Source organism: Bubalus bubalis, chromosome 3 (assembly GCF_019923935.1).
Source record: "Bubalus bubalis isolate 160015118507 breed Murrah chromosome 3, NDDB_SH_1, whole genome shotgun sequence".
NCBI lineage: Eukaryota > Metazoa > Chordata > Mammalia > Artiodactyla > Bovidae > Bubalus > Bubalus bubalis.
In genome coordinates this window covers 172,794,447-172,821,872 of record NC_059159.1, presented here as the reverse complement: position 1 = coordinate 172,821,872, position 27,426 = coordinate 172,794,447, and the positions used below count along the sequence as shown (strand labels likewise).

The following is a 27,426-nucleotide window of genomic DNA, read 5'->3' as shown; positions in this document are numbered from 1 at the left end:
ATAGTAAGGGATTTGATTCAGGTCATACCTGAATGGTCTAGTGGTTTTCCCTACTTTCTTCAATTTAAGTCTGAATTTGGCAATAGGGAGTTCATGATCTGAGCCACAGTCAGCTCCAGGTCTTGTTCTTGCTGACTGTATAGAGCTTCTCCACCTCTGGCTTCAAGGAATGTAATCAGTCTGATTTCGGTATTGACCATCTGGTGATGTCCATGTGTAGATTCTTCTCTTGTGTTGTTGAAAGAGGGTGTTTGAGAAAGGTTGCATTCCCTTATCAATAAGTAAATGTCCCATAAATTCCCCAAAACTGTCAATTCTAAAAATCTTGGCCTACTTCACAAGTCAGGTTTTGAAAAATCATAGCTTTAACCTGGGGTTCTTTAATTGTTGCTGAAGTCGTTGCTTCTTGTCGTAAGGATCCAGTCTATCATAGCTTTAACCTGGGGTTCTTTAATTGTTGCTGAAGTCGTTGCTTCTTGTCGTAAGGATCCAGTCTACATAACAATGGGTTAGTGACGAGTCTCCTCTTACTGCCGTTGCCCTGTGGAATGTAGTTCAAGGCCATCTATGATTCCAGTAAGACAAAAGCATTCTAATAGTAACCGAGATGTAAGCTGTTGAGGTTGACGTGTCTTTGTCTGTATCAGGTGGCCATGGAGAATACCGAAGGTGCCAGCCAGCACGTGCCCGAGCAGAGTGCGCCTGCCCAGGGGCCAGCGCAGAGCATCGCTCCGCAGGGGCCTCAGGGAGACCAGGGGCAGCTTCTTTACCACGAGGAAACCATCGATCTCGGCGGAGACGAGTTCGAGTCCGAGGACTCGAATAATTTCGCGGATAAGCTCGATGAGCCCCTGATGGAGAGCGTGCTCATCTCCGACTCCCCAAACAACAGCGAGGACGACGCGGGTGACCTGGGGTGTCTGCAGGACGTGGGGGACCCCGCCGAGGGCAGCGGCGATCACAGACTGGGGCCCGGCGCAGAAGAGGGTGTGCTGGGCTCTCTCAGTGATGGCGGTGAGAGTGATGGCGGGGACATGCCTCAGGACGTCTCGGACATGACCCCTAACGGCAGAGCATCGTTGAAAGAGGACCCCGAGCGGAGCAATGTGGAAGACCCGCCTGCTTTTGAACATAGGGGCGGAGAGGACCCAGGCCCGGGGGCTGCGCAGGTGCCCACGGCAGGGCCACCATCCGGCACGCCACCCCGGCAGCCAGCCCCCAAGGACGAGCCGGTGCCCGTGTGCACCATCTTTAGCCAGCCACCCCCCGGCGCCCAGCCCCCAGCCCTGCGTGACGGCTTTGAGTCCCAGATGGTGAAATCCCCCAGCTTCAGCAGCGCCAGCGAGGCTGCCCCCAGGACCCCACCCCAGGTGGTCCAGCCAAGCCCCAGCCTGAGCAAGTTCTTTGGCGATCCGACCGGCAGCAGCTCCTTGGCCTCGGACTTCTTTGATTCCTTCACAACCTCCACCTTCATCTCCGTCAGTAACCCCAACGCCAGCCCTTCCATTCCGGAAAGCCTGTCTTCGCTGGCCGCTACCCCTGTGGGAGGAAGCTCGCCGGGCTCCGTGGAAGCTGCCTCCTCCCCAGGGGTGCAGAGGTCAGGGTCGAGTGTCTCCACGGTTCCTCTGGAGATCTCGCAGTCCCCGAAGCCGTTCTCACAGATCCAGGCGGTGTTCGCTGGCAGCGAGGACCCCTTTGCCACTGCCCTGAGCATGAGCGAGATGGACCGGAGAAGCGACGCCTGGATCCCCGGGGATGCAACCAGGAGTGTGCTGACCTCGGTCGCCACACAGCAGTACGGCACGGTGTTCGTGGACAAGGAGGACCTCACCATGCCTGGCCTCAAGTTCGACAACATCCAGGTGAGGGCAGAGGGCCTTCAGCGCGTAGTTGGGCCGGTGGGCACGCTCGGTGAGCTGGGAAAGTCCCGGCCAATGTCCTTGCTTCTCATCTGACTCTGTTTCGTGTATGTTCATATGGAAAAGGCCTGTCGAGCTTTGAAAAACACTGATTGTTTTCAGCAGTTCCCAAGGTTCTCATCTTGAGAGTGTTTGCTGTGATGTCACCAGGTAATTTGAAACCCTGTTGATTTCTCTGATCAAAGGTCTTTAAGGTGCTTAAAGAGTCTTAGAAATAGTTTCCAGCAAGGGAGCCGCATGACAGCTCTCTGGAGAAGCTGTGAACTGTGTGATTGGTTTATTATAACAGCTGAGCTCGCGTAGATGATAAATCCCCTTTCCTCTCCTTTTAGATATGGAAAAATGTGTTTGCGTTACACACAATGTGCTCTATATTGGAAGAGTTCTTACCGATTTGGTTAAAAAAAGATACAGATGGTCTCTCAATAAATCACAAGATTATAAATATGTAATCGTAAAATAAATAAATACTATATATTGTAAATAACAACATTAAAAAGTTCAATCTTAGCAGTCATCGAAGTAGATGAAGTTATTTTCACTTTCTGTTGTCTGAGTATTTATAATTATTCTGTGTCTGTTAGAATGTGAGGAAGCAGCCAGCTTCGGCAGCCCTGAGGGGACTGATAATTCGGCACAAACTTTCTCAAATGTTAAAGTGTGTGTCCAAACGTGCATGTGCTTTGACCAGAAATCCCACCCTGAGTAGTTACTTATGAGGAAACAATCTCACTGATGTATGAATAGCCAGCTTTCAGGATGCCCATCAGAGTGAGGTTTAAAATTGGAAAGAATCTGAAAGCATCTCAGAGTCCATTGTCAGGAGGCTAGTTGAATACATTCGCCACATCTCGTCTCTTCAGTGGAATGTTTACATATTTAACTGAAAAAATGATGTTATGGTCTCGTCGGTGGTACCAGTGGTAAAGAATCCGCCTGCCAATGCAGGAGACACAGAGGTAAGGTTCAATCCCTGAGTTGGGAAGATCCCCCGGAGGAGGGCATGGCAGCCTGCTCCAGTATTCTTGCCTGGGAAATCCCATGGACAGAGGAGCCTGGTGGGCTATGATCCATGGGGTCACAAAGAGTCGGACACGACTAAAGCGACTTAGCACACATGCACGCACAAAAATAATGTTATATTCAAATAAGTATTTTTATTTATTATGAAAAAATGAAGATAATGTTATGATAAAATACTTAGTGAGATTCATAATTTGTTAAGTTTGAAAGCCCAGGTACAGGAAGGCACATAGCATGCCTTACATGGTAACGTTTTCATGGGTGTGCGCACGTCCCCCTGAGGTGAGCTCGGCTGCGTATTGGGTGGGATCTGCAGGGTCTGTGCCTTGTGTCCCGCGCTGTCCGCTCCGGGAACTGAAGGGGCTCCTCCCGGGCCAGGCGTTCCCCTTCCCCCACCACGGCCTGGTCAGAAAGCCACGCGGGTTGGGGCCCCGACCCTGCGAGGCCAATCCTGTGGAGAAGCAACGCGGCTGCTGGAGAGGTGAGCCAAAGAAGAAGTCGTCATCATCTTTGATGACTGATAAGATTGAGCTTTTTAATGTTGTTGTTTACAATATATAGTATTTATTTGTTTTATGATTACATATTTATATATCTTGTAATTTATTGAGAGACCATCTGTATTTTTTTTTTAACCAAATCGGTAAGAACTCTTTCTATATAAAGCAGATTCGCATGTAACACAAACACATTTTTCCATATCTAAAAGGAGAGGAAAGGGGATTTATCATCTACGGGAGCTCAGCTGCTATAATAAACTGATCACACAGTTTACAACTTCTCCAGAGAGCTGTCATGCAGCTCCCTTGCTGGAAACTCCCCAGCTGTCTCTCTGGGGAGTGTGAGTGAAAGTCTCTGAGTCTCTTTGCGACCCCATGGACTATACACTCCATAGAATTCTCCAGGCCAGACTACTGGAGTGGGTAACCTTTCCCTTCTCCAGGGATTTTCCCATCCCAGGAATCGAACCAGGGTCTCCTACATTGAGGGCGGATTCTTTACCAGCTGAGCTGCAAGGGAAGCCCAAGAATATTGGAGTGGGTAGCCTATCCCTTCGCCAGCAGATCTTCCCAATCCAGGTCTCTGTGGGGAGCTGATGCGAGAGCCTGCAGATGTGGACGTCCTTGCGTGCTCTCTTCGGGTACTTGCTGGCGAGACGCGTCTTCCCTGGGGGCTCGCCAGGCACCGTCCCCGCCCTCTCCAGCAGAACGTATTGGGCGTGAATTTGCCTTCCCGGGCCTCCTCAGTGAATCCCAGTTACAGGCTCAGATGTCAGGGGCGTTTGTGGGTCAGCATTGATGCCTTGACCCCGTGGTCCGCGGGGCGGTCCCGGGCCCAGGGCTCCTCAGGTCTGTTTGGGGCCACGCAGAGCTGCTTCACTCGGGCCGCCTGAAGGGCTGGGCTGAGTGCGGCACTCTCATGGGCCAGAGGCGCTGAACGCCCCGTGACGCCCTTCAGGGAAGCAGGTCAGTCACTCCTGAGCTAAGAAACAACGTGCTGATGCTTGCTGCTGGGTGAGCCCAGGCGACTCGAGCTCGGAGGCCGTTCCCGCCAGTGGGACGCGTGGGTTGTGACAGCCCCTCAGAGCTCGGACGCTTCCATGGGGCTGATCGTGGAGTAAGCAGGGCATTCGGCGGTCAGCCAGGGCCAGGCGCCCGCTGCCGGGATAGAACGCACCCTGCGGCCAGCCGGGAGACGCTGCGTGTCCTTTCTGTTCCCTTTAAGTCCTTGAGCGGTGTCTTCCTCCCTCTTGTGGTCCACAGTGATTGTTTTGGAAACCTCATGGTGGATTGAAATATGAATTCAGAGTAGTTCCTGAAAGGCCTTTGACTTTCCCGTGGAACCAGTGTGCGGGTTGGTTCTTCACCTGTGTCTCTTCAGTCGTGTATTACTCTTCAAAGAACTTTTCATAGAAAAGAAAAAGTGTGTGGTTTACGCCAGAAATGCTGTGTTCATTTTCCAGAGGAGTTAGGTCGGTCCAGCACGCGTGGTAACTCGCTGTGCACACCAGGCTTTTAAGATGCCAACCAAGGGTGTGTTGGGTTCGCCTGTTTGCGCGCTCCTGCCCTCGCCACTGTTGCTGTTGCGACGCTGCACCAGCTTTTCTGAGACACTTGGCGGCTTTTCCAGATTGCTCCCCTGTTGGTGCCAAATGAAAGATTCCTTCCCTGGTGGCTCAGACAGCAAAGCGTCTGCCTGCAATGCTCAATCCCTGGGTCAGGAAGATCCCCTGGAGAAGGAAATGGCACCCCACTCCAGGACTCTTGCCTGGAAAATCCCATGGATGGAGGAGCCTGGCGGGCTACAGTCCACAAGGTCACAAAGAGTTGGACCCGACTGAGCGACCTCACTGTCACTTTCACTTCTTAAGAAATGAAATATGGGCCGAGGGGAAGTGTTACCTTGTTTCTTTGTGAAGTGACCTCGTAGAGCAGTCTGAGTTAAGGTAGAGGCCACGCAGGTGAGCATGTAACTCTGCATCCAACCGCAGAAGCTTCAAAAGAGGAGTGTCGGCATTTCTAACTATTCAGAGTCTTGCTAGCCTGCATTCTTGAAGAACTGGATGCAAAGTTGGTGGGGAGATGACCGTTCAGAAACGTTTAGAACCAGGAAAGAATGGAAGTTGGAGAGTATTTCTATGAAGGTCGTTCAGTGAGGGGGGGCAGTTCCACAGACCAGAGTTGGCAGCAAGTCGGTGCCAACTGTGAGGGGGTGACGGGGACAGCAGGGGCCTCGGGGTGCTCTGGCCTCGCAGGGGGCTCTGCGAACCCGACATCTGCACCTGAGGCTGAGCCTCTCCTCCGCCCGGGTCTGATTCTGCTCCCGGATCCTGCCCCCGGCCCCCACACTGTGGATGTGACGGGAGTCCCACCCGGGAAGCAGGCAGACCCCGTCACCGCTTTCCCGCTCGTGGCCGGATGCTGTCCTTCCAGCACCGCTGCCCGTGACCGGGCGTCCCTGACGGTAGAGCTTACAGGCCATGCCCCGTGAGTCAGCCGCTTTATGTTCCACGTGGACATCGTCCACTAAAACCTCGAAGGTGCCAATGAAGCCGTCCGCACGCAGCAGGAGGGAAGCGGCCCATCCTCTGCACGCAGAGGGCCAGCCACAGACTCCCGTTCGCGCGGTCTGCCACCGCCCCGCCCTGGGCACACCCGAGGGAGTGCTGAGCGGAAGGGGTCCGTGGGGTTCTAGGTGGGTCCCCCCCAGGTGCAGGGAGATAGCTCTCCAAACATCACAGGAGGGGGCCGCTCGCCTCACTCCAGTGACCGTGGAGTGTCTGCAGCCAAGGCGCCAGGACCCCCGTATCAGAACCGCCCCGGCCAAGCGGTGGGAGCCCGTCAAGTCAGGACGTTTTGTCGTCTGTGGGCTTTCAGGGTGAGTGCTGGTCAGCCCCACGGTGCCCCTGTCTCGAGCATCCTGTGCTAACTAACTGGCAGAACCGAAAGGGCGGGCAGCGTCTGCAGTGTGGGCTGGCTACCAAGGGTGCTGCAAGGTCGAAGGACTCAGACTGCTCCTCCAGGCTCCGCGGCTTTAGGGTGAGTCTGCCCTTCCATGGTTCGCAGACCCTCTGCCCGGATGCAGCTCTTTGTCTGCTCGGAGGCGCCTGTGTGCAGAGCTCTGTGCAGCCGTGCGCCTGCCTCCTTGCTCCGCCCTCTGATTACCCTCCTGGATCAGTCAGCTCCTGCCAGGGCATTTGAACTATTTCACCTTATTCTCTGGAGGCAGAAGCCGTAACCCTGCTGCTTCCAGGCCTCTGCCCCGCATGAGGAAGAGGTGCAGCTTGGCCTCTGAGATCCAGGCTCAGGGCCCGGGACCCCCACTGCCAGGCTGTGCCCTCCCCTCCTCCAGCAGCAGGAGGCAGCTGAGCCTGCCGCAGCCTTCCTGCATGCCCGGCACACACCAGCCGTGCGGGCGATTGCGGGAGAGGAGCCTTGCCTCTGAGCGGAGCTGCTTTGACTTGTTTCCTCAGCATGGCGGGCGCAGGCCGCCCCGAGCTGCAGGCTCTCCTCTGTCACCGTCTGTGTCAGCGGTCCGCCCCTGCCCCTCCCCGGTCTCTCCCTGGGCACTGGGCCACAGATGGTCACTCCTGTCCGTGCTCCCTCTACAGTCACTCAGCCCGGGCGCAGGCGGGGCTAACCCGAGGCTGGGCCGGGGGCCCCTGTGCAGAGTCCTGTGCAGCTGCCCCCCAACAGACGGCCCTGCTTGGGCTGGGGGGACGCGGCCCTAGGGGATGGCGATGCCCCGGGCCACCACTCACTGCTCTGGCTGAGCCCCGGGGACCCCCGGAGGCCCAGGCCAGGGGGCTGTGGTGTGGGCTGTGGGCAGAAGGCTCAGGCCTGCCCGCCCAGCCTGGGCTCCTCCCAGGGGCAGCGTCCCCTCTCACACCACGAGCCCCGGCCCCCTCCAGCACACCACGGCCACTGCTGACTTACCACCTCCTCTCCAGGAGAAAGCAACTCTAAACAACAAGTCTTACCAGCAATCGGGGCGCTATAGCGTCTGGTTAGTTGCAGCTCATAACTGCATTTTAGCCTCGATACACCAGTGGGAAGATAAAAGAAATTTTGGTTAGCTGTGAGTTTCACTTAGCTGAGTTTAATTAGCATTCTATTGTCCTGACATATTTCTCTTATATTCTTTCCAGGGAGATGCAGTTAAAGACTTAATGCTTCGCTTCCTGGGTGAAAAAGCTGCAGCAAAGAGACAAGTCCTAACCGCCAGCTCGGTGGAACAATCTTTTGTTGGATTGAAGCAGCTCATTGTAAGTAACAGTGTATTTGATTTTCCGTGTAAGTTCTTCCTCCCTTCGTGATGTTTTTCCGAAGGCCAGTCACTCTCAGTGTCTCATCCTTGGCCCTTGCACAGAGATGGGGTTCTGTTGGATCAGATAACCAGTCCTGAGCAACAGAGAGCATCATACAATATGTGAATTCTTTGAGGCAGTATATACTTTTATTAAATATACTTCATCAAAATAACTAGAGTGAAGTAATCATACATTGATTTTCTGAAAGAACTCTGTTTTCTACACTTGGTGTAGAAGGTTTATTACTAAATTAGCAGACTCCCCAGAAGCGCACACAAAAGCCTTTCTTTATTCATTAACAAGACTGAGTGTAGGCGCCCTGGCTGAGCCACAGTCATGGAGCAGAAGGGGGGACTCTGATCGCAGGCACCCTGACCCTGGCGGGCGGTGCTTCCGGGGGCCTGTGGGCCGCTGGAAACCATCTGCCCCACAGCATCTTTCATGATGTTACAAAAGTGCAAGTGAACACTTGCTCAGGTGGTTTGCTGACATTTTCACATTAAAGTTTAGGTTTTTGGTTTTTTTTTAGTAAATGTAAATCATATGTTTCATTGAGTTTCTTTCATTGAAGTGATTCTAGAATTCTTCCCATGAATGAGAAGCTGTGGGAAGGGAAGATGAGGAGATACTCAGTTTTTAAAGGGAGAGAGGAGAGCTCATCTGTAAGTGTGCACTGGCCCCTGTTCATGGAGCCGCAGGTGTGGGAGTGACGGTGTGCACGGCCGTGTGCGTCTGGTGGAATGGCCCTTCTGCCTTGGGGGCGGCCGCTCTCACTCCCTTTCCGTGGCCTTGAGCACCTGCTGTGCGGCAGCGCCACGAGCAGGTGGCTGTATTTGAAGCGTGACCTGTAACTGTGAGCTCGGACGGGACACACGAAGCCTCACACAGGCGTTGTCGTTAATCCTCAGGCGATCTTTTTACGTCTCTTCGTTATTCTTGGTGTCAAGTATATGCAGTTTGGTTTGATTTTTCTCACACTTTGCAAATACTTGAGGCCGGTAGAAATTATATTAACAGTGCTAGCAAGGAGACCTGTTTAAGGCGGGAAGTGTATTCGAGGAAAGACCGTTACCTTGCCCTGGTATTTTAACTACATCCTAAAACAATCGCATTCGTCTTTAAGACTAGGAAAGTTTCTCAACACATTTTCCTAAGTAACGTCAGAGTGTTCCAAGATTGCCATTTTTGGGGGAATGAACGTCGCGGCCCGTGGAGAGGGACATTTTAATCTCGTCCTTGGTGTCACACGTGACGCTGATGATTGCCTTTGAGTCTCAGGCGGGAAAAGTTAGGTGCATACTGTTGGTTACTTGAATGATTTTTATTGGACTGTTTTTCTCCTCTTCTGGAAGTTCTGGAATGTTCAGTTATGTTCAGTTTCTCAAACAGAGTCTCTATCTTATTTCCTAGTTTTAAAACAATATTTTGAAATGTAGATCTTTTTTCTCATATATAACTACCTTTAATATCAGAGTTCTGCATGTCATATACAGTAATGAAGAGATTTTCATAAGATCTTCTCCACAGTGCTTGAAGATTAGAACGGTATATTTAAATTCTAGCTTTAAAAAACAATTTTTTCACCAAACATGGAAAAGACCCTGATGCTAGGAAAGCTTGAAGGCAGGAGGAGAAGGGGACGGCAGAGGACGAGATGGCTGGATGGTATCGCCGACTCAGTGGGCGTGGGTTTGAGCTCCGGGAGCTGGTGACGGACAGGGAGGCCCGAGGTGTTGCAGTCCATGGAGTTTAAGCAAGCTCCGGGAGCTGGTGACGGACAGGGAGGCCCGAGGTGTTGCAGTCCATGGGGTTGCAAAGAGTCAGACACGACTGAGCGACTGAGCTGAATAAATGATTAAAAATAGTAAAATGCACCACGTGAAAAGCCTTATGCTCTTGCTATAAATTTTGTACTGAGATGTGTTTTCTGTCATTCGAACCAGACCATTATTAAAAATGAAGCAGAAACCTGCTACCCTAGTATTCGCTTTTTTAGTTAACGTAAGTGTTTTAAAAAGTGGCTTCTTCCCTGACTGAAGATAACAAGCAAACGTGTTAATATTCCTGTTAGTTTCTTCTTCCCGACGCCTGACTCAGCCGCCGCCCCCACCTCGGCCCTACACTCACAGGCTCCACACGCATCTCACAGCACCCGAGTCGCCGTGGCCGAAAGTGGGAAGCAGTCAGGCTGCCTTCGGTGGCAGTAGTGCTGAAGAACCACGTGCCAGGGCAGGAGCCGTAAGAAACGCAGGGTCGGCCTCTGGGTGGGAAGACCCCCTGGAGAAGGGAATGGCACCCCACTCTAGTCTTGTTGCCTGGAGAATCCCACGGACAGAGGAGCCTGCTGGGCTACAGTCCATGGGGTCGCAGGGTCAGACACGACGGAAGCGACCTAGCAGTCAGGCACGCAAGCTGCCTTTCAGCAGATGAATGGGTGGCGATGACTCCCATGACGGTGGCCCGTCATTCAGCACTGACAAGCCTTGATTGTTGAGTCAAGAGGAGCCCTGAGGAGCCTGGGGCCGGGGGGTCAGGTGGGGTGCATTAGGGCATATGGCCCATAACCCCGGAGCTGGGAGTAAGGCACACCAGCATGCTTCCTGATCCAGCTGCACTCGGTATGCTGGGTTTGTGTGCATGCACACACAGAAACACACCCTGACACACTCACAGAGACACAGACACGAAAGACATACACACACGCAGAGACAGAGACACACACTGATACACAGACACACACACACACAGGAAGACGAGGAAAGGGGCCTCCTCCTCACGGAGCTGGTGCTGGCTGCACCAGAGGAGGAAGCGTGAGCTCCTGCTGACGGCAGCGGAGGCCCGGCCCGCTCTCCAGGCGCCCTCAGCTTCTTGTTCTAGAAGCACTTTGTAAGCACAGAATGCCCAGAGCATCCTTTAAAAAGAACCCAGCGGGCTAACTTCCGGCTCCCTCTCTGGACCTGAGGTTAACAGGGCCCAGGGTGAGTGTTCACCCGCTCCGGCACGCGGGCGGCCCCGAGGCCCGGCCTGTGCGCTGAGGGCAGCAGGCAGTGCCTGTCCTTGGGGACCGCACACCAAGCGTCCTCCTGCAGCCTCTTCAGGGATCGGACGGTCCCTCTGATGACGTTCCTCCTCCCGTCGGCCTGGTGGCCCTCCTTCCTGCATCCCTCAGGCAGCGATGAGCAGCTGAGACCGAGTCCCTGCGCCCCTGCAGCGCCTCGGCGGGGCTCCTGTGGGTCCCGTCCCGACAGGGAGCTGCGTGCGGACACGCGGCCCAGGTCGTGATGCGTCAGCGCGGCTCGCTGGTCGTCTTTGGTGTTGACAGTGCAGAACCCTGTTAAGCGTTTTAAACCACTGACAGTCACATGCAGACCTTAGGCACAAATAAACGCTTCCAGGGCAGGTTAAAATGAAATATTGACTGCGGTTTAATTTAAGAAAACTCACAAGATGGAGTTACCTTGCTAAACAGGAAACAGCCTGATGGGTTTGGGGGCAGAGCGGGGCTTTCCAACAAGAGTTTTGCTCCTGGGGTTCTATCCGTGGTTACGTTTTAAGGGTTTATCTTTGGCTCGTCTTGAAGGGCGTCTGCGGTTGGTGCCTGTGTGGCCTGCGCGTCTGAGCACCAAGCCCATGGTGGTCGTCCCCGGGGTGACTGCCCCCAGGGTGACCATCTCCAGGGTGGCCGTCCCCATGACCCCTGGGTGGCCGTCCCCATGGTGACCATCTCTGTGACCCCGGGGTGATCATCCCCAGGGGGGCCGTCCCCATGACCCCTAGGTGACCATCCCCGGGGTGACCATCCCCGGGGTGGCCGGCCCCGTGGTGGCTATCCCTGGGGCGGCCCCTGTGGTGACCATCCCTGTGACCCCAGGGTGACCATCCCCAGGGCGGCCCCCATGGTAACCGTCCCCATGGTGACCCCATGGTGACCGTCCGTGTCTTACAGAGCTGCAAGAACTGGCGGGCGGCGGTGGACCTGTGCGGGCGGCTGCTCACGGCCCACGGCCAAGGCTACGGCAAGAGCGGGCTGCCGACCAGCCACACGGCAGACTCCCTGCAGGTACGGCTGCGTCCTCCCCAGGCCACTGTCACCTGGGGACAGCGAAGGCTGCAGTGGTTCACGTGTGGAGAGCGGGTTCTGAACAGCAGGAAAGCCCTCCGAGGAGAGGGGGCAGCTGCCCAAGTCCTCGAGCCCGCCGCCCCGGCCGCGGTCTCTCATGCTGGCGTCCCTGGGAGCCCCCTCCCCAGCCAGACCATCCCCCAGGCTCTCCGGGTCCCTCAACAGCCGGGGAGGGGAGGGACTCCAAGGCCCCAGGCACAGCAGCTGTGCCGCACTCCCCGACCGTGCCCGCCACCAGGGCAGTCCTCAGCGGACGTGGCTTCAGCTGCCAGCAGCTCTCTCCACTGCTGCTCCAAAAGCACCACTGAGTCCTGCCCCTGGCCCCGCTGTCAGGCAGTCCCCCACCGCCTGCCCCAGGCAGCCCCCTTCCCTTGCCCCAGGCAGCCCCCTGCCCCCTGCCCCAGGTCTCTTTGAACCTCACTTCTCTCATCAGTGGGACAAGGCTGACTCGGGTTCACCCCCGCGGCCCCTGCAGTTGCCAGGGTCTCCAGTCCTGCCCTCTCACTTGGCGGCCATCGTTTTCCGGAAGGGACCCTGCGTTCCAGCCGCTTGGAGCCGGCTGTGCACCCCTTCCTGCTCCATCAGGTGCCCCGGGTCTCCCCACTTCTCGTGGAGAGTCCAGGTCCCGCACCAGTGCCCTCGCCTACCGCCCCCGCTCGGTCCAGCTGCCCCGCCTCCGCCACCTCCCCAGCTGGACTATGCTTTCCTTCAGGCAGGGAGCGTCTCTTTTTATACCCATTTTTATAAACTTGTAGTTATGCAAATTTCCAAGAAAGAGCGTTAATTTGGGAAGTGAGTGAAAGTCACTCAGTCATGTCCGACTCTTTGTGACCCCATGGACTGCACAGTCCATGGAATTCTCCGGGCCAGAATCCTGGAGTGGGTGGCCTTTCCCTTCCCCAGGGGATCTTCCCCACCCAGGGATCGAACCCAGTCTCCCTCATGAGCCCCCAGGAAGTGTTAGTTTAGCCCTTGTTTAAATCTGTTTGAAATCAAGCTCTGACATCACATTAACAGCCTCGGGGACTTTGCCGGTCGGTGGTCCTACAGGCCGTTCAGCACAGCCTAAATGACAGTAAACTGCATTTAAAGAGGTGCCTGCGTTTAAAGCACTCAGTGGGGTGTAGGAGCCTCTGGGTAACCGTCGCGTGCCTCGTGTTCTGTGCTTTCAGCTCTGGTTTGTGTGCCTCGTGTTCTGTGCTTTCAGCTCTGGTTTGTGAGGCTGGCGCTGCTGGTGAAGCTGGGCCTGTTCCAGAATGCCGACATGGAGTTCGAGCCCTTCGGCGACCTGGACCAGCCGGACCTCTACTACGAGTACTACCCGCACGTGTACCCGGGGCGCAGGGGTAAGGGGCGGCGGCGGGCGGCGTGGGCTCCCCTCGGCTCGTGGCTCAGCTGCTTCTCTGCGCTGTGTCTCCTTGAAGCTCAGCCCCATCTCTGTGGGGATGCAGGGGAGACTGGGGCTGCACTGTCTTAGTTCCTGGCGCTTCCTCCTCTGTCACCATCTCACTCACGTAATGGGCTGATGGGAGCTGGTCTGTGTTGCCCCGAGTTTCCCCAGACTTGGAGGAGGATTTGCAGCGTGGGGGACTTTGAGACCCCTGGCATTAAAGTTCTGTCTCCTCTTCTGACTGTGGGAACTTCACCCTTGTGGAGGAGGAGGGGAGGCAGGCTTTCAAGCCCGGAACAGGGCAGGCGTCCGGCGGTCGCCCTGATGAAGCTGGCTCACGGTGCTGATGAGGCCGCCGGCCGGGCAGCGTGGATGCAGGAGGGGCAGCAGACCCCATCCCACGTTAGTGAAACATCCGGCCCCCCAGTGGCCCCCCAGGTCCAGAAGGTCTCCAGAAGACCAAGGGGGAAGGGACCAAAGCCAGGAGCCCCGTGAGCAACATTCAGGGGTGCGGCCCCAGGCAGAGGGGATGGTCCTGGTCATTAAGGGGTAGGTGGGAGCTGTGCCCACCCGGCTTTGTCTCACCCGGTGTGACTCCTGTGGCAGGTCTGACAGTGTCTGCACGGGGTGGGCAGGGCCCCACCTCCTCTCAGAGTCCCCCCCACACTCCCCCAGGGACCCCCACCTCCTCTCAGAGTCCCCCCCACACTCCCCCAGCGAGCCCCCACCTCCTCTCAGAGTCCCCCCCACACTCCCCCAGGGACCCCCACCTCCTCTCAGAGTCCCCCCCACACTCCCCCAGGGACCCCCACCTCCTCTCAGAGTCCCCCCCACACTCCCCCAGGGAGCCCCACCTCCTCTCTGAGTCCCCCCCACACTCCCCCAGGGAGCCCCACCTCCTCTCAGAGTCCCCCCCACACTCCCCCAGGGAGCCCCACCTCCTCTCTCAGAGTCCCCCCCACACTCCCCCAGGGAGCCCCCACCTCCTCTCTGAGTCCCCCCCACACTCCCCCAGGGACCCCCACCTCCTCTCTGAGTCCCCCCCACACTCACCCAGGGACCCCCACCTCCTCTCTCAGAGTCCCCCCCACACTCTCCCAGCGAGCCCCCACCTCCTCTCTGAGAGTCCCCCCCACACTCACCCCAGGGACCCCCACCTCCTCTCTGAGAGTCCCCCCCACACTCCCCCAGGGAGCCCCCACCTCCTCTCAGAGTCCCCCCCACACTCACCCCAGGGATCCCCACCTCCTCTCTGAGAGTCCCCCCCACACTCACCCCAGGGACCCCCACCTCCTCTCAGAGTCCCCCCCACACTCATCCCAGGACCCCCACCTTGTCTCTCAGAGTCCTCCCCACACTCACCCCAGGGACCCCCACCTCCTCTCTGAGAGTCCCCCCCACACTCCCCCAGGGAGCCCCCACCTCCTCTCAGAGTCCCCCCCACACTCCCCCAGCGAGCCCCCACCTCGTCTCTCAGAGTCCCCCCCACACTCATCCCAGGACCCCCACCTCATCTCTCAGAGTCCCCCCCACACTCCCCCAGGGAGCCCCCACCTCATCTCTCAGTGTCCCCCACACACTCACCCCAGAGCCCCCACCTCCTCTCCCAGTGACCCCCCCACACTCCCAGCGAGCCCCTACCTCCTCTCAGAGTCCCCCCTACACTCTCCCAGGGAGCCCCCACCTCATCTCTCAGTGTCCCCCACACACTCACCCCAGAGCCCCCACCTCCTCTCCCAGTGACCCCCTACACTCACCCAGAGCCCCCACCTCCTCTCCCAATGACCCCCCCACACTCCTCCAGGGAGCCCCCACCTCATCTCTCAGTGTCCCCCACACACTCACCCCAGAGCCCCCACCTCATCCCTCTGTGACCCCCCCCCACATTCTCCCCAGGACCCCCCACCTGGTCTCTCTGTGACCCCCGCACACTCACTGGGACGCCCCTCAGCCCAGGGAGCAGGCCACTGCCCCTCTGCTCCATAAGGCACGTCCATGCACTCAGCTCTGTGCGCGTCACAGGGGCCCAGCGTCCCCTGGCTGTCGGGGGCCGCGTCCCCACTGGGGAGTGAGTGCCAGAACTTCCTTGTTCACATTTCCAAGCCTTCGCGGTCTGTCCCTCCCAGAAAAGACAGCGGGCAGCCTCCTGCCCCCCGAGCGCCAGGCTCTGTGGCCTCTGCTTGCAGGGAGAGGCGTTCTGTGGAGACGCAGCAGGCACCTACAGGGGAGGTTTGGGACGTTTCTCTTCAAAAGATTCCACCTGAAAGCTTTGATGATCGGGAGACGACTCTCCCGTGCTTCTGACAAGGAGCAGCCCTGTTTTCCTCCAGCCTAGGAAAAAGAAAAACAGTTTCTTGGCACCATGTCCCAGCTCTGGCCAGGTCAGCCCCCGCCTGGCCTGCGTGCGTGCCCCCGCCAGCCTCACTGCCCCTGGGTGCCCCCAGCCATGCCGTGAGCGGGACCCCGTGCTGGGCCCAGGGGTGGGCAGCCAATGCTGACGGCCGGTCTGTCTGCTACTAACAGAGTCAGACCTCCAAGCACACAGGCAGGCGCCGTAAGACTCACAGCTGCGTAAAAATGCTGATTTTCTTTTCCTGCTGAGACCCACGTAAATTGTAAGTTCAAACAACTGTTCATACATCAGCTACTTTTAATTTACTGCAGGCTAAGAATGAGACGAGCTGGGACTTCCCGTATGGCCCAGTGTCTAAGACTCCAAGCTCCCAGGACAGGGGACATGGGTTCAGTCCCTGCTTAGGGAGCTGGATCCCATGTGCCGCAGCTAAGACTTGGCACAGCTAAATAAACATGTTTTCCTAAAAAAAGAACGATAGGAGACGGAGAAGGAGGTATTTCCAGGGCGGCCAGTGAACACGTCCAGCCCTGACCACGCCGAGTGCTCAGCAGCCCCGGGGTCCTGGTTGATGATGCCAGGCAGGGTGCTGGACCAGGTCCATTTGGGCACTGCTCCCTCTCCTCGGGGACAGAGGTTCGCGGAGATGACACCCAGCTTCCCGTGAAGTGAGAACCCAGGCCCTCGGGCCCAGGCATGGGACGGTGCGTTGCCCACCCACCCCCAGCTCTCGGGACATCAGTACGCAGACTGAGCAGGCTTCCCATCCCGGCTGGAATTGCAGCGTGTTGTCTTAGGATAAAGAGGAGCTGGTCGCCCTGCAGCATTAAGCAGCTAATTTAAGTTATGAAATAGACATAAATCATACGTATATTTTAGCTAAAGCGTGCTAACATTCCTCCATAATGGTATGTTCAATGTTTACCAATTTTTCTTTCCATTTTGTGGTATAACAAGCGTAAATGTGATGTTTTGATTCATTCGTTTCATTTTAGCTTGCAATACGTAAGCAAAGCAGGTCATTAAACTGTGCTGTAAAAAAGAAGCTGTAACGATATAAACAAATAACTTTTATGAATGAGCTTTAATATGTTTTATTTAAATATTGGGCATAGTTTTTACCCATTCAGAGTATTCAAAACAAGTCATAATGAATCACTAGCTAATATCATGAAATTTCCCTTTTTCATTTTCATCCAAGAAAGGAAGACTTTTGTGGTCTTCTGTATGTCTCTGATACTTGTAGCAATTTCATGGAGTTCCTTGCAGGGGATTGTGGTTTCCACACACTCAGGCTGCCTTTTAGTTGGTTGTTCGGAGTCTCTCCTTGTTCTCATGAAACAGTGATGCCGGTCACTGAACAGACCCAGGCCTGAGCAGGCTGGGCCGGGGCCCAGGGAGCCCTTCCTGCGGCCCTCTCCCCTGGATCGCCGCTCCTCCTCACTGCGGGTGCAGCCCTGTACCTCAGGGCCTACAGGTTGGGTCAGAGGCTGCTCACGTCTGCGCAGTGCTCGGCTGCGGCGTGTACAAACCCTGGCTGGGGGCCATGAGCAGACAGCTCGCGCCTCCCCTGGGCCCGCGTGACCCCACACCCGGCTCTGACGGCCCCGAGGCCCCTGTCAGCCCCTCCCGCCCGCGTCCGCAAGGGTGAACCGCCGCTGCTCTCTAGGCCCTGCCTGCTCTCCCTCCAGAATCACACAACGCACATGTCTAGTTCCCAGGCTGGATGCAGACACTTGTGAGCAGGGGAGCTCACACGATGGCCGAGAATTAACCCCTCGGCACGTTCCAGGTGTCCCCGTTTGTTTCCCGTGAGGCGACTGAACCACCCCCGGAGTGAACGTCCTCTGTGCCGGTCGGGTTTCCGGCTCACCTCCCTCTGCCAGCACTCTTCTGAGTTGGGCAACTCAGGCGGGTCTTCCTCAGTCCGAAGAGGCTGGTCCTGGGTCCTGCTGCCTTTCACATGGCTCACCCTTTCTGCGAACTCAGGCGTCTGCAGTCTTTTCCTGGAACAGGCGGTCAGAGACACGGCCTCTTCGGTCGGCCTCCATCTCCATCAGGACAGCGGGGCGAAGCCGCCTCTGCCCTCCTCCAGACGCAGGAAACAGGGAGACGCGTGCGTGCCCACGGCCTGCATCAGATACAGCGCTCGAGACGCTGCTGGGCGCCTGGCCGTCCGGAACTCCCCGTCTGCCGTGGGGCTTGGGGGCAGCACCGAATGACCCCTTAGTAATGAGTTATCTAGGACTTGCTCGGGCTGCCTCTTTGTTTCCAGCATCTGCACGGGTGAGACATACTATGCCATCAGCCTGGCACAGACGTCCCCGACCTGTGTCCCCACGTCGGAGCATAGAAAGCTGGGGTGCCAGGGGTCAGGGAGACCAGGGAGGGTCCAGGGAAGCGAGCCCAGAGCAGCGGTCAGGCAGCAGGCCCTGCCGCCTGGACAGCGAGAGGCCCTGCCCAGCTTTGCGAGGGTGAGCTGGGCCTGCTGATCGTGGAGTCTGTGCTCTGCTGGGCGTCCGTCAGGCACCATGCTGTCGCATCTGCCCCTCGGGCCTCACAGCCGCCTGGCTGTGTCCAGCTCCCTGTCCCGTGCCGGTAGCCGGAGCGCTGGAGGGAAGGCGCCGCCTGCCCAGCACATGGGGCCAGTGGGTGGCCGGAGGCCCAGCCCATCCACGCCGGGAAGTCTTGCGCCTGCTGAGGGAGGCAGGCCACTGGGGTCAGGCCGGCATCCCTGCTCTTGCCTTCCAGGCCCGCTGCCCGGCAGGCTGTGATTCCTCGGGCACCTGCTGTGGTGCTGGCGGCCGAGCGGGCCTGCAGTCCTGCGGGGACTCCAGAGCGTGAGCGGTGTAGGAACGGTTGCTCTTAGTGCTTCCTACATGATTCCTGGAAGCGCTTCTACAGGGTTTACGACGAGCTAGAAGTCGGCGGGTCATGACCACACACGGGACCTTCCGGCAAGTCGGTCTCCTTCCAGATTCTGACACATGCCCTGTTTCAAGGCGCGTGCTCCCTGCCGGGGAGACGGGCCCCTGACTGGCACGGCGCCACACGGGTGGTGTTGCTGGACTCCGCTGGCCTGAAGGGTTTCACCGATTCCCGGTGACTCTTCACACGCAGCGAGGCCGGGTTTGCCGGACCGAGAGAGCCAGTTTAAAGGTACTTTTGTTTGTATTTCTTTAAAGTAGGAAAGGCCTGACTTATGTCACAGCAGCGTCTGCTGTTTTACCGAAGGGCCTGCAGGGTTCGCTTGGGGCCGGCGGCCGCGTCCCGTCGTCTGCGCGTCCAGCGCCTGCACTTGTGCTTGGCACCAAAGCCTGCCGAGGGGTGGCTCTCCCACTGCGCTGTTCAGGCTGGACGCAGCCGGTGGCGCTTCTCCTGCCGCCCCTTTTCTTGTCCCGACTCCGAGCCGTGTTTCTCTAGGGAGGGGCACTTTCCCTGTGTGTCGTGACGTTGTGTGTGCTTCCCTTGTGGCTTCTGTCCTTTGAGATGTGGAAGCTGCACCAGCCCAGAGGTGCCAAGAGAGAAGGGGGAAGCCGCCTCCCACCTGAGCCTGGCTGTCTCGGGCCCCCAGGAAGGGGGAAGCCGCCTCCCACCTGAGCCCGCTGTCTCGGGGCCCCCAGGAAGGGGGAAGCCGCCTCCCACCTGAGCCCACTATCTCGGGGCCCCCAGGAAGGGGGAAGCCGCCTCCCACCTGAGCCCACTATCTCGGGGCCCCCAGGAAGGGGGAAGCCGCCTCCCACCTGAGCCCACTATCTCGGGGCCCCCAGGAAGGGGGAAGCTGCCTCCCACCTGAGCCCAGCTGTCTCGGGCCCCCAGGAAGGGGGAAGCCGCCTCCCACCTGAGCCCGCTGTCTCGGGTCCCCCAGGAAGGGGGAAGCCGCCTCTCACCTGAGCCCGGCTGTCTCGGGGCCCCCAGGAAAGTCACAGGCAAAGGGTGACGTGTTTATGGGATGCCAGCGCTGGCTCTCCCTTGCCCACCTTTTCTACTCTTGTCTGAGTAGAGTCCCAACTCCAGACGTAAGTCACGGGGGCACATGGAGGGTCACCGCTGTCCACCTCCCGGGCTGCGGGAGTCTGGGGCAGGTGCTCTGGTGGGGGCTCGAGTCCACGGAAGACACTGCATGGAGAGACGACGGCGTGAGGGCCCAGGGCAGACAGCGTGCAGGCACGATCTCTTGGCTTCCCTGTTCTGTCTGCGTTAGTGAGGACCTCCGGTGCCACGTTCAGTACGAGCAGTGAAAAGGGGACATCCCTGCGTTACTCGGGCGCGTAGAGGAAAAGCGTGTAGTTTCTCACAGTTCATTAGCTGTAGGTTTTCCTAGACATTCTTTATCCAACTGGGAACATTTTCCTCCACTCTTCATTTGCTGAGAGTTTTCATCATAAATGGATATTGCTGCTGCTGCTGCTGCTAAGTCGCTTCAGTCGTGTCCGACTCTGCGACCCCATTGACGGGTCAAATGCTTTTTCTGTTCCTTTGGGTTTATCGTGTGATTTTTCTCGTTTAGCTTGTTTGGCATGATGGGTTACATGGATATTTGAATGTTGAACCAGCCTTGCACACCTGGAATGAGTCCCACCTGGTCATGGTGGATAATTTCTCTTATACACTGTTAGATTTGACTTACTAATTTTTTGGTAGATTAGATTTAGTTGGATTTGACTTGCTAATTTTGCCGAGGACTTTTGTGTCTGTGTTCATCAGCCGTGTTGATGTGTAGTTTTCGTTTCTTGTGATGGTATCTGGTTTTGATACGCGGGTAATGCTGGCCTCATAGAGTAAGTTAGGAAGCATCCCCTCCACTTCTATTTTCCGGAAGAAACTGTAGAGAATTGGTGCGTCTTCTCCCTCAGTGCTCTGTAGAACTCACCAGTGCCACCGTCTGCGCCTGGTGCCTTCTGTTTTGGAAAGTTATTACTTATTGATTTAATTTCTTAAATAGATACTGGCCTATTCACAGAGGGTCCACGAGCATCCTGTTCTGGAGCAGGTGGTGGCCTCTACCATTTTTCTCACTCTGTGAGAGCCTCCACACGTTCGGGGCATAGCTGTGGGCAGGGGGTGGCGGCCAGCCTCCTGTGGTCATCGTCTGGGACACGCGCTTCACCGAGAGCTGGGACCTGTCTGAGAACTGGCATCACCGTGCACTTCGCCAGGAAATGAAGCGCCGTCCTCCCTGCTTCGGGAATACCCGCGGGTTCCCAGCTGTGCTTGGCGGCGGCGGACAGACTGACTCCACCTTGGCTCTGCTTCCAGGCTCCATGGTCCCCTTTTCCATGCGGATCCTGCACGCGGAGCTTCAGCAGTACCTGGGGAACCCCCAGGAGTCCCTGGACCGGCTCCACAGGGTGAAGGCCGTCTGCAGCAAGGTAAGCCCCGCTACGGCCAGGCCGCCCCTGCCCGCCTGGTGGAGCGCTCACCCGCTGCCCGCCCTTACCCCCTGCCCGCCTGGTGGAGCGCGCACCCGCTGCCCGCCCTCACCCCCTGCCCGCCTGGTGGAGCGCGCACCCGCTGCCCGCCCTCACCCTCTGCCCGCCTGGTGGAGCGCGCACCCGCTGCCCGCCCTCACCCCCTGCCCGCCTGGTGGAGCGCTCACCCGCTGCCCGCCCTCACCCCCTGCCCGCCTGGTGGAGCGCTCACCCGCTGCCCGCCCTCACAGCGCCCTGTCCCCACCCCCAGCTCCGCGTGCCCCTCTGGGAAGGCAGGTGGCCTAGCTGCCTGTGGCCACGCTACTTGCTCTTCTTGCTGAAGCTGTTCTGGGGGCGCTGGGAGGGTTTTGGCAAAGCTCGAGGCCTACCCTTCTTCCTGGTGCAGTCAGTAAATGAAAAGCGGAAGCGTTTCCTCTCATATAAAATCACACCTGTGAATGTGTGCCCGGGCTCCCGACCGCTCTCACATCCTGCGGAGGCCCCGAGCGCCTGTTCCATGTCTCACAGGTGCTGGAGCCGGATTTAAGGAGATAATGGCTGGAAATGTTGCAGAATGAAAGCAAGTTACACTCATGACGACTGCGTCATGACGACAGCTGCCATTCGTAGTCCTGGCTCCGCAGGCGTCCCGGGCAGCCGGGGCTCCGCAGGCAGCGGAGGCTCCGCAGGCGTCCCGGCTTGTTCTTGGTTGTAAAGCAACAGTTATGTGGCAGGCGTAGAGTGGCGTCAGCGGATCAGACTGCTCCACTGAGCGCTGGGGCGGAGATGTCTGGCTTGGGGTCTCCCCGGCTCTGGCCCCTTTCCCGCCCCCTGCCAGTTCGCCCAGGCGCAGTGCTCTTGGAAGGTAGGGGCTTTCAGAGCTGTGACTGTGAGCAGTTAGGAGCAGCAACGTTTGACAGATTGGCAAATGGGGTTATTTGTACCTGCTGAACTCCTCCAGTCCCCAGTTGCTCTTGGTGGATGCTTCTGGAGCTTTTGGGTGGTCCTCTGGGTTCCCAGCAGGAAGTGAGGGCTGGTTTACCTTGTCACTGAAGTTTCTCACTCTGAGCTGACTGGGAAGAGTATTGTTTCAAAGTATAACGGACACTGGGTGTGTCCACAGGCTGTGGTTGGAGGGACTTCGGAGCCAAGCAGACTCTTCCTAGCAGGATGACTAGCCCTTGGAAGCCTTGAGCGGCTTGTGTCAGGAGGAGGAATGTCCCCGGCCTCCTCCAGGCTGCCATGGGGTCAGATGATGGATGCGGACCGGCGCTTGGCTCCTGGGAGTGCTTAATGCTCCTTCAGTGGCCTGGGGAAGCTCCAAGAAGCCTCTGCTCACTTTGAAAAGCCTCTTTTCCAGAAGTCTAGAAGAGACTGGTGGGGCTGGGGGGGTCCCAGGATGCTCCAGGGGAATCTAAGCCCCTCTGTGGACTCAGTGGATCACTACTGAGTCATCAGGGCTGCGCCCAGGGGTCTGAGGACTGGACACTTCGTACATAAACCCCGTCCTTAGACCGTCCCCACCCGTCCCCGCCTGCAGCCCGGGAGAGGCTGACAGTTTTCTCCTGGACAGAACCTCCAAGCGCCTGCCTCCCGGGACCCTGGGCCTCCCTCCGCTGCTGTCCATGGTGCTGAGGGCGCCTGCCCCACCCAGGACAAGCTGTACCCTGGGCGGGGGCAAGGTGGTCAGTTCCGCACAGCCTCTCAGCTCTGGTCACGCCAGCCCCACCCGCAGGGTGGAGGACCGTCTCCCAGACCCACACTTTGTCCTGAGTCCTCCCGCCTCACCTCGAGGCAGCATCCTCACTTTTCACAGCCACTGTTACTTCAGTACTGCAGCTGCTTCGGGAACTGTGTGCTCTGGCCTGGAGCCGGGGTGGGGCTGACCTGCCCCCGAGCACCTCCCAGGCTGCGCAGCTGGGTGCAGCCCACCTGGGTGGTTCTGGGAGGCAGAGGCTCACGGCCTCCGACCCGTACGTACCATTGGTGCTCCTGGAGGGCCCGCGGGAGCCTGCACGGCCCTTGGGCTGGGAGAGCCAGGCCCCCGCTCCCCTTCCTCGGCGCCTCCAGCCCTCGCTTTGTCACTGTCCCCGATCAGTGGCCCATCAAGACTTCTGTTCCTGGTCAGGAGACGGCTGATGAGTAGCTGGAAAACGTGGCCTTGCTTGGACCAACTAGCTCATCTTTGCAGCCGTTACACTTGTAAAACGCAGGTGTGTCCTGAGCAGTCACGGTAGGACAGGCCTTTGTGTTCATGGCAGGTCGTCCTCCTCCTGGTGTGAAGCGCAGACCCTTGAGGGCGAGGAGGTCCAGTGGCCCTTCCCGGGTACACGGACAAGGCCAGGGAGAGCCTGGAGCAGCTGCTTTGCTGGCGGTGAGCTTCCTCTCTGGGGTGAGCCGCGGAGGGCGTTGCTGACGGCAGGGTGAGCCACGGAGCGAGGGTGTCTCCGCAAAGCACGTGCCTGAAGCCCGTCATCACAGAACCGGGAGCTCTCCCCCAGACGCCTGTTGACACGTCTTTATTTTTCTCTCCAGCAGACAGTGTTCACTGTTAACAGTTTTGTTCTCCTCATTCTGCCCTCCATGAGAATCCGTCCTTTGCCCAGATCACCAGGGCAGCAACTTCCTTTCTTTCAGGGAAACAGTCACAAAAGAAGCGATTCAAGGACATTAGCCAAACAGTTAAACCGGTGTAAAGTGACAGATGCTCAGAGCTTAAGTGATAGATCAGTAAAGGCCGCACGCCTCAGGGGTCCTGGAGGAGCGAGACTGATGTTTTCACAGAAGTGAATGATCGTCCTCTTGTGTCCCATACCCGAAGCTTCCCAGACAGAGCGGGCGCGCGCTCCACACGTCCGGGCTCCCTGGGCGCTCTGCGGGAGTCGTCAACCCTAACCCTCAAGCCAGAGGGTCACCACTCTGTCTGCCGTCCGCCCCGTGCATCCCGAGCGGCGACGCTCAATTCATGTCCCCGGGAGACCCTCCTCAGCAGAGAAACCAGCTGCTCCTGGAGCGTCTCAGCAGAGCGTCCAAAAGCAGACTCACTCCTGTTGTCCTTGCGTGTCCCGCAGATCCTGGCCAACCTGGAGCAGGGCCTGGCAGAGGACGGGACCACAAGCAGCATCGCGCAGGAGAACAGGCAAGGTCAGTGCCGCACGTGTCCACAGGCCGGCACAGGCCTGCTCTGGGTCTCAGCCTCTGTCCGTCTCGCTCACCTCTCCCACGCGCATCTCCTCACTGCTTTCCTCCCAGAACGAGCATCCTTTCTAGGAGGTTCTTACCTCAGGGTTGCCCCTTGGTCCTGGCAGCAGGAGGAGGGTCCTCCTGGGGCCTGTTCTGCCCCGGCCTCTCCACCCTCCCACCCCACATCTCCTCCCCAGCCAGCCCTCGGAGCCTGGCGAGGCAGCTGGGTTAGGAACCGATGCTTCCACATAAGCAGGTGGGACACCCAGGCCTCGGGCAGGCAGGCTGCTGTCACCAGGGCTGCGGTGCTGACGCCCCTGTGTGACTGTCCACAGCCCTACAGCGGGGAGCCCCGCCCGTCCACAACCCGCCGGGGTGGCCCTGCTACACGACGGGCTCATCTCCTGGTCCAGTCAGGCTCTGTCCCCCTGAGGCTGGGCAGCCGTTGAGAGCACAGCCCAAGGAATGCGCCAAGCTGCACAGGAAGCCATGGCCTGGGCAGGGCCACAGACGTGGGGGCTCCATCCGTCTGTGGCTGGGCTGCTGGCCACGTCCCCGGGCACTCACCCCTCCTCTCTTGCAGCCTCCATGCAGCTGTGGCTGGGCTGCTGGCCACGTCCCCGGGCATTCACCCCTCCTCTTTTGCAGCCTCCGTGCAGCTGTGGCGGTCCCGCTTGGGCCGCGTGACCTGCTCCATGGCCAACTGCCTGCTGCTCATGAAGGTACCGTTTCCCGGAGGCGGGGGCCCTGGGCGCTCAGGGGGGAAGGGCCCCTGTGCGGCCTGCAAGCAGAGGGGCCAGGGGCATGCCTGGGGTCCACGTGCTTCAGTTTCTACTAAGTGGAATGTCCGCAGAGTGCAGCGCTGACGCTCGGTGCTGCAGCGGGTCTGAACGGGGCTCCTGAAGTCCTCGCGCTCCATGCTCCTCGGGGTCCCGGCCCCGTGCTCACCAAGGGGGTCCCCTCGCCCTGACTCTGCCTGCCATCCGCGCTCTCAGAACCCAGCACAGAACCGACACAGTGCTTCAGGAGTGCCTGTACTACAAATGAGGGTTCATGTGAAATTTTAGATAATTCTTGAGTATTCTTGAGTTAAAAGGAGTGAAGCATCTTGCTGTCATAGCCTCGGCACACTTGTGTGTCCAGCTGCCCCCTTGGGCAAGCCCATTTGGACAGCAGCGTGAGGCCGTGGTGCCGAGCTAGCCTCGCGGGTGGGGGGCAGTGGGCTCTGGCATCAGTTCTGCCAGGTGACCTGACGGTCGCTTACCTTTTCAATGATGAGCTGTCTGTCCGTATGCCTCAGCCCTGAAAGTCCGCCTGGAATGCTCTCAGGCAGAGTGGCCTGAGTCACAGCTTGGATGTCCCCCAGCCCCTCGACGGGTCACCTGCCCTGCCCAGCCCTGCGCCCTGGCCACTCACGGCACCATCAGGCCGCGGCTGCCCGACCAGAGTAGATGGCGCGCTCCCTGGAGAGCTCAGTGCAGCTGAAGTCCCTGAAAGGGCGGCGAGTCCTCACCCAGCAGAGGACCGTCTCCGGGAACAGCCTCCGGCCAAGAGCAGCTCTGGGCCGGGCTCCGGGTCACGGGCAGCCGGGCTCCTGGGAGCACGCCTGAGCCCAGTGCTGCAGCCGCCCCGGGGCCCCCGTCCAGGTCTGAGGGGCCCGGGGCCACTGCACCCTGAGGAGAGGGCCCTCGCCCACTGCACACTCTCATGGACACGGGCACTTACATGCGTGGGGCACGGGCAGCGGGTGTGGCCGGCTCCCCGCAGGCACCGGGGGCCCAGTTCACTTGGATGAGCTTCACTCAAAGGTGCTAGGCTGGCGCGTCTGCGCCTGGTTTTCCTGTGGAACGTCCCCGGTCACCTAACACCCCAGTTAGCAAACTAGTGACTCCAGTCCTGGTCTGCGTGAAGATGGAGGCGAATAAAGAAAGAGAAGTACCTTGAGGGGTCTGACGGAGGCTCGGGAGAAAACTGCTCAAGAGATAGCGAGCTGTTATCACGAGCCCCAAACAGTGTCCGCAGACTGGACAGGCCACCTGCCGTCCAAGCTCAGGCCCCGGGGGCTGATAAGCAGGAAAAAGTTGGTCCGGGTGAAATGCTAGTTGCTACTCAGCAGATGGAGGGAGCAAGACCCCCAGGCCAAGTGCACAGCCAGACCCCCGGGAGAGGAGGGCTCTGGGGACCGCGGCCACGCCCAGACCCCAGAGCCGGGCCCGCTGGGCCATCTGCCCCGCTCCTGGCGGGTGCCGTGTCCCCTGCTCACGAGGTCTGTGCGTGCCGTGCACACAGAGCAGGATCTCCTGACTCTTGAGTGTTCCCGCAGGACTACGTGCTGGCCGTGGACACGTACCGTGCGGTCGTCCAGTTCCACCCAGAGCAGGAGCCCCAGGTGTTGAGCTGCATCGGCCGCATCTTCCTGCAGGTGCGAGGGGCGGGCGCGGGGGCTGCACCTCAGCGCGTCCTATGGGTCTGAGAAAGCGAGGAAGGGTGTCAAGTCAGATGTCTGTTGCTGTCAGAAGGCGGGTTCTTTTTTGGTCCTGGTTTGACTACTGAGTATCAAGCCTCCAGCTTCGATGTGATGGGGAGGCCAGCTGCTGCACGTGAATGTACGTGGATTTCCATCAGGCAGCGCACAGGCAGGTGCCTGAGGCATCGCCCTGTTGCTGTAGAAACGTGCTGATGCGAGGAGCCGGCCACCGTGGGCTCCTCTCCCGCCCCAGACCCCCCAGGGCCCCTCGCGCCCTCCTCCCTGGAAGGAGGGGAGAAGCAGGTGTGGGAGCGTCTTCAATTTCCACCACCGAAACACTCAGGGCGCAGCCTCCAAAACCCTGCGCTCCAGGGGAGGGCCCCAGCTCTTTGCAGCTGAGGCTGGTCTGGGTTTGTGTGTGCGTGTGCATGCGTACACGTGTGTGTGTGTGTGTGTGTGTGCGCGTGCGTGTGCGTGTGTGCCCACTATTCTCAGGAGCACTTGGTATCTGTTTTCTGTCTTCATAGAAGTGGCTTGCTTTTTCTCTCTCTGTTCTCAGATAATTCTAGAATTATCTGTTGCTGGAAGATATGAATAATTGACTCAAAGAGGCCTGAGCCACACTCCTGGGGCTTGTGGGACAATTTATTAACAGCTTTAGTGTTCCATGTGTGGGAGAGGTTTCTTCTCTGTTTCTGGGATCAATTTTGGCAGTTTAGAGTGCCAAAATACAGATCACATGTCTGCTCC

At 58.3% G+C, this 27,426-nt stretch overlaps 1 protein-coding gene across 2 annotated transcripts in view; it reads left to right on the top strand.

Moving 5' to 3' along the window:
* The window catches only part of TRAPPC12 (trafficking protein particle complex subunit 12), a 36,717-nt gene that overhangs the window by 6,265 nt on the left and 3,026 nt on the right, over nucleotides 1-27,426 (top strand). For both annotated transcript variants that reach the window (XM_006054161.4, XM_044940552.2), the window contains 8 exons: nucleotides 648-1,862; nucleotides 7,591-7,707; nucleotides 11,699-11,812; nucleotides 13,080-13,218; nucleotides 20,875-20,987; nucleotides 24,098-24,170; nucleotides 24,858-24,931; nucleotides 26,533-26,631. In XM_006054161.4, the coding sequence (XP_006054223.4) occupies nucleotides 648-1,862; nucleotides 7,591-7,707; nucleotides 11,699-11,812; nucleotides 13,080-13,218; nucleotides 20,875-20,987; nucleotides 24,098-24,170; nucleotides 24,858-24,931; nucleotides 26,533-26,631 (1,944 nt within the window). The remainder of the gene's footprint in view (nucleotides 1-647; nucleotides 1,863-7,590; nucleotides 7,708-11,698; nucleotides 11,813-13,079; nucleotides 13,219-20,874; nucleotides 20,988-24,097; nucleotides 24,171-24,857; nucleotides 24,932-26,532; nucleotides 26,632-27,426) is intronic.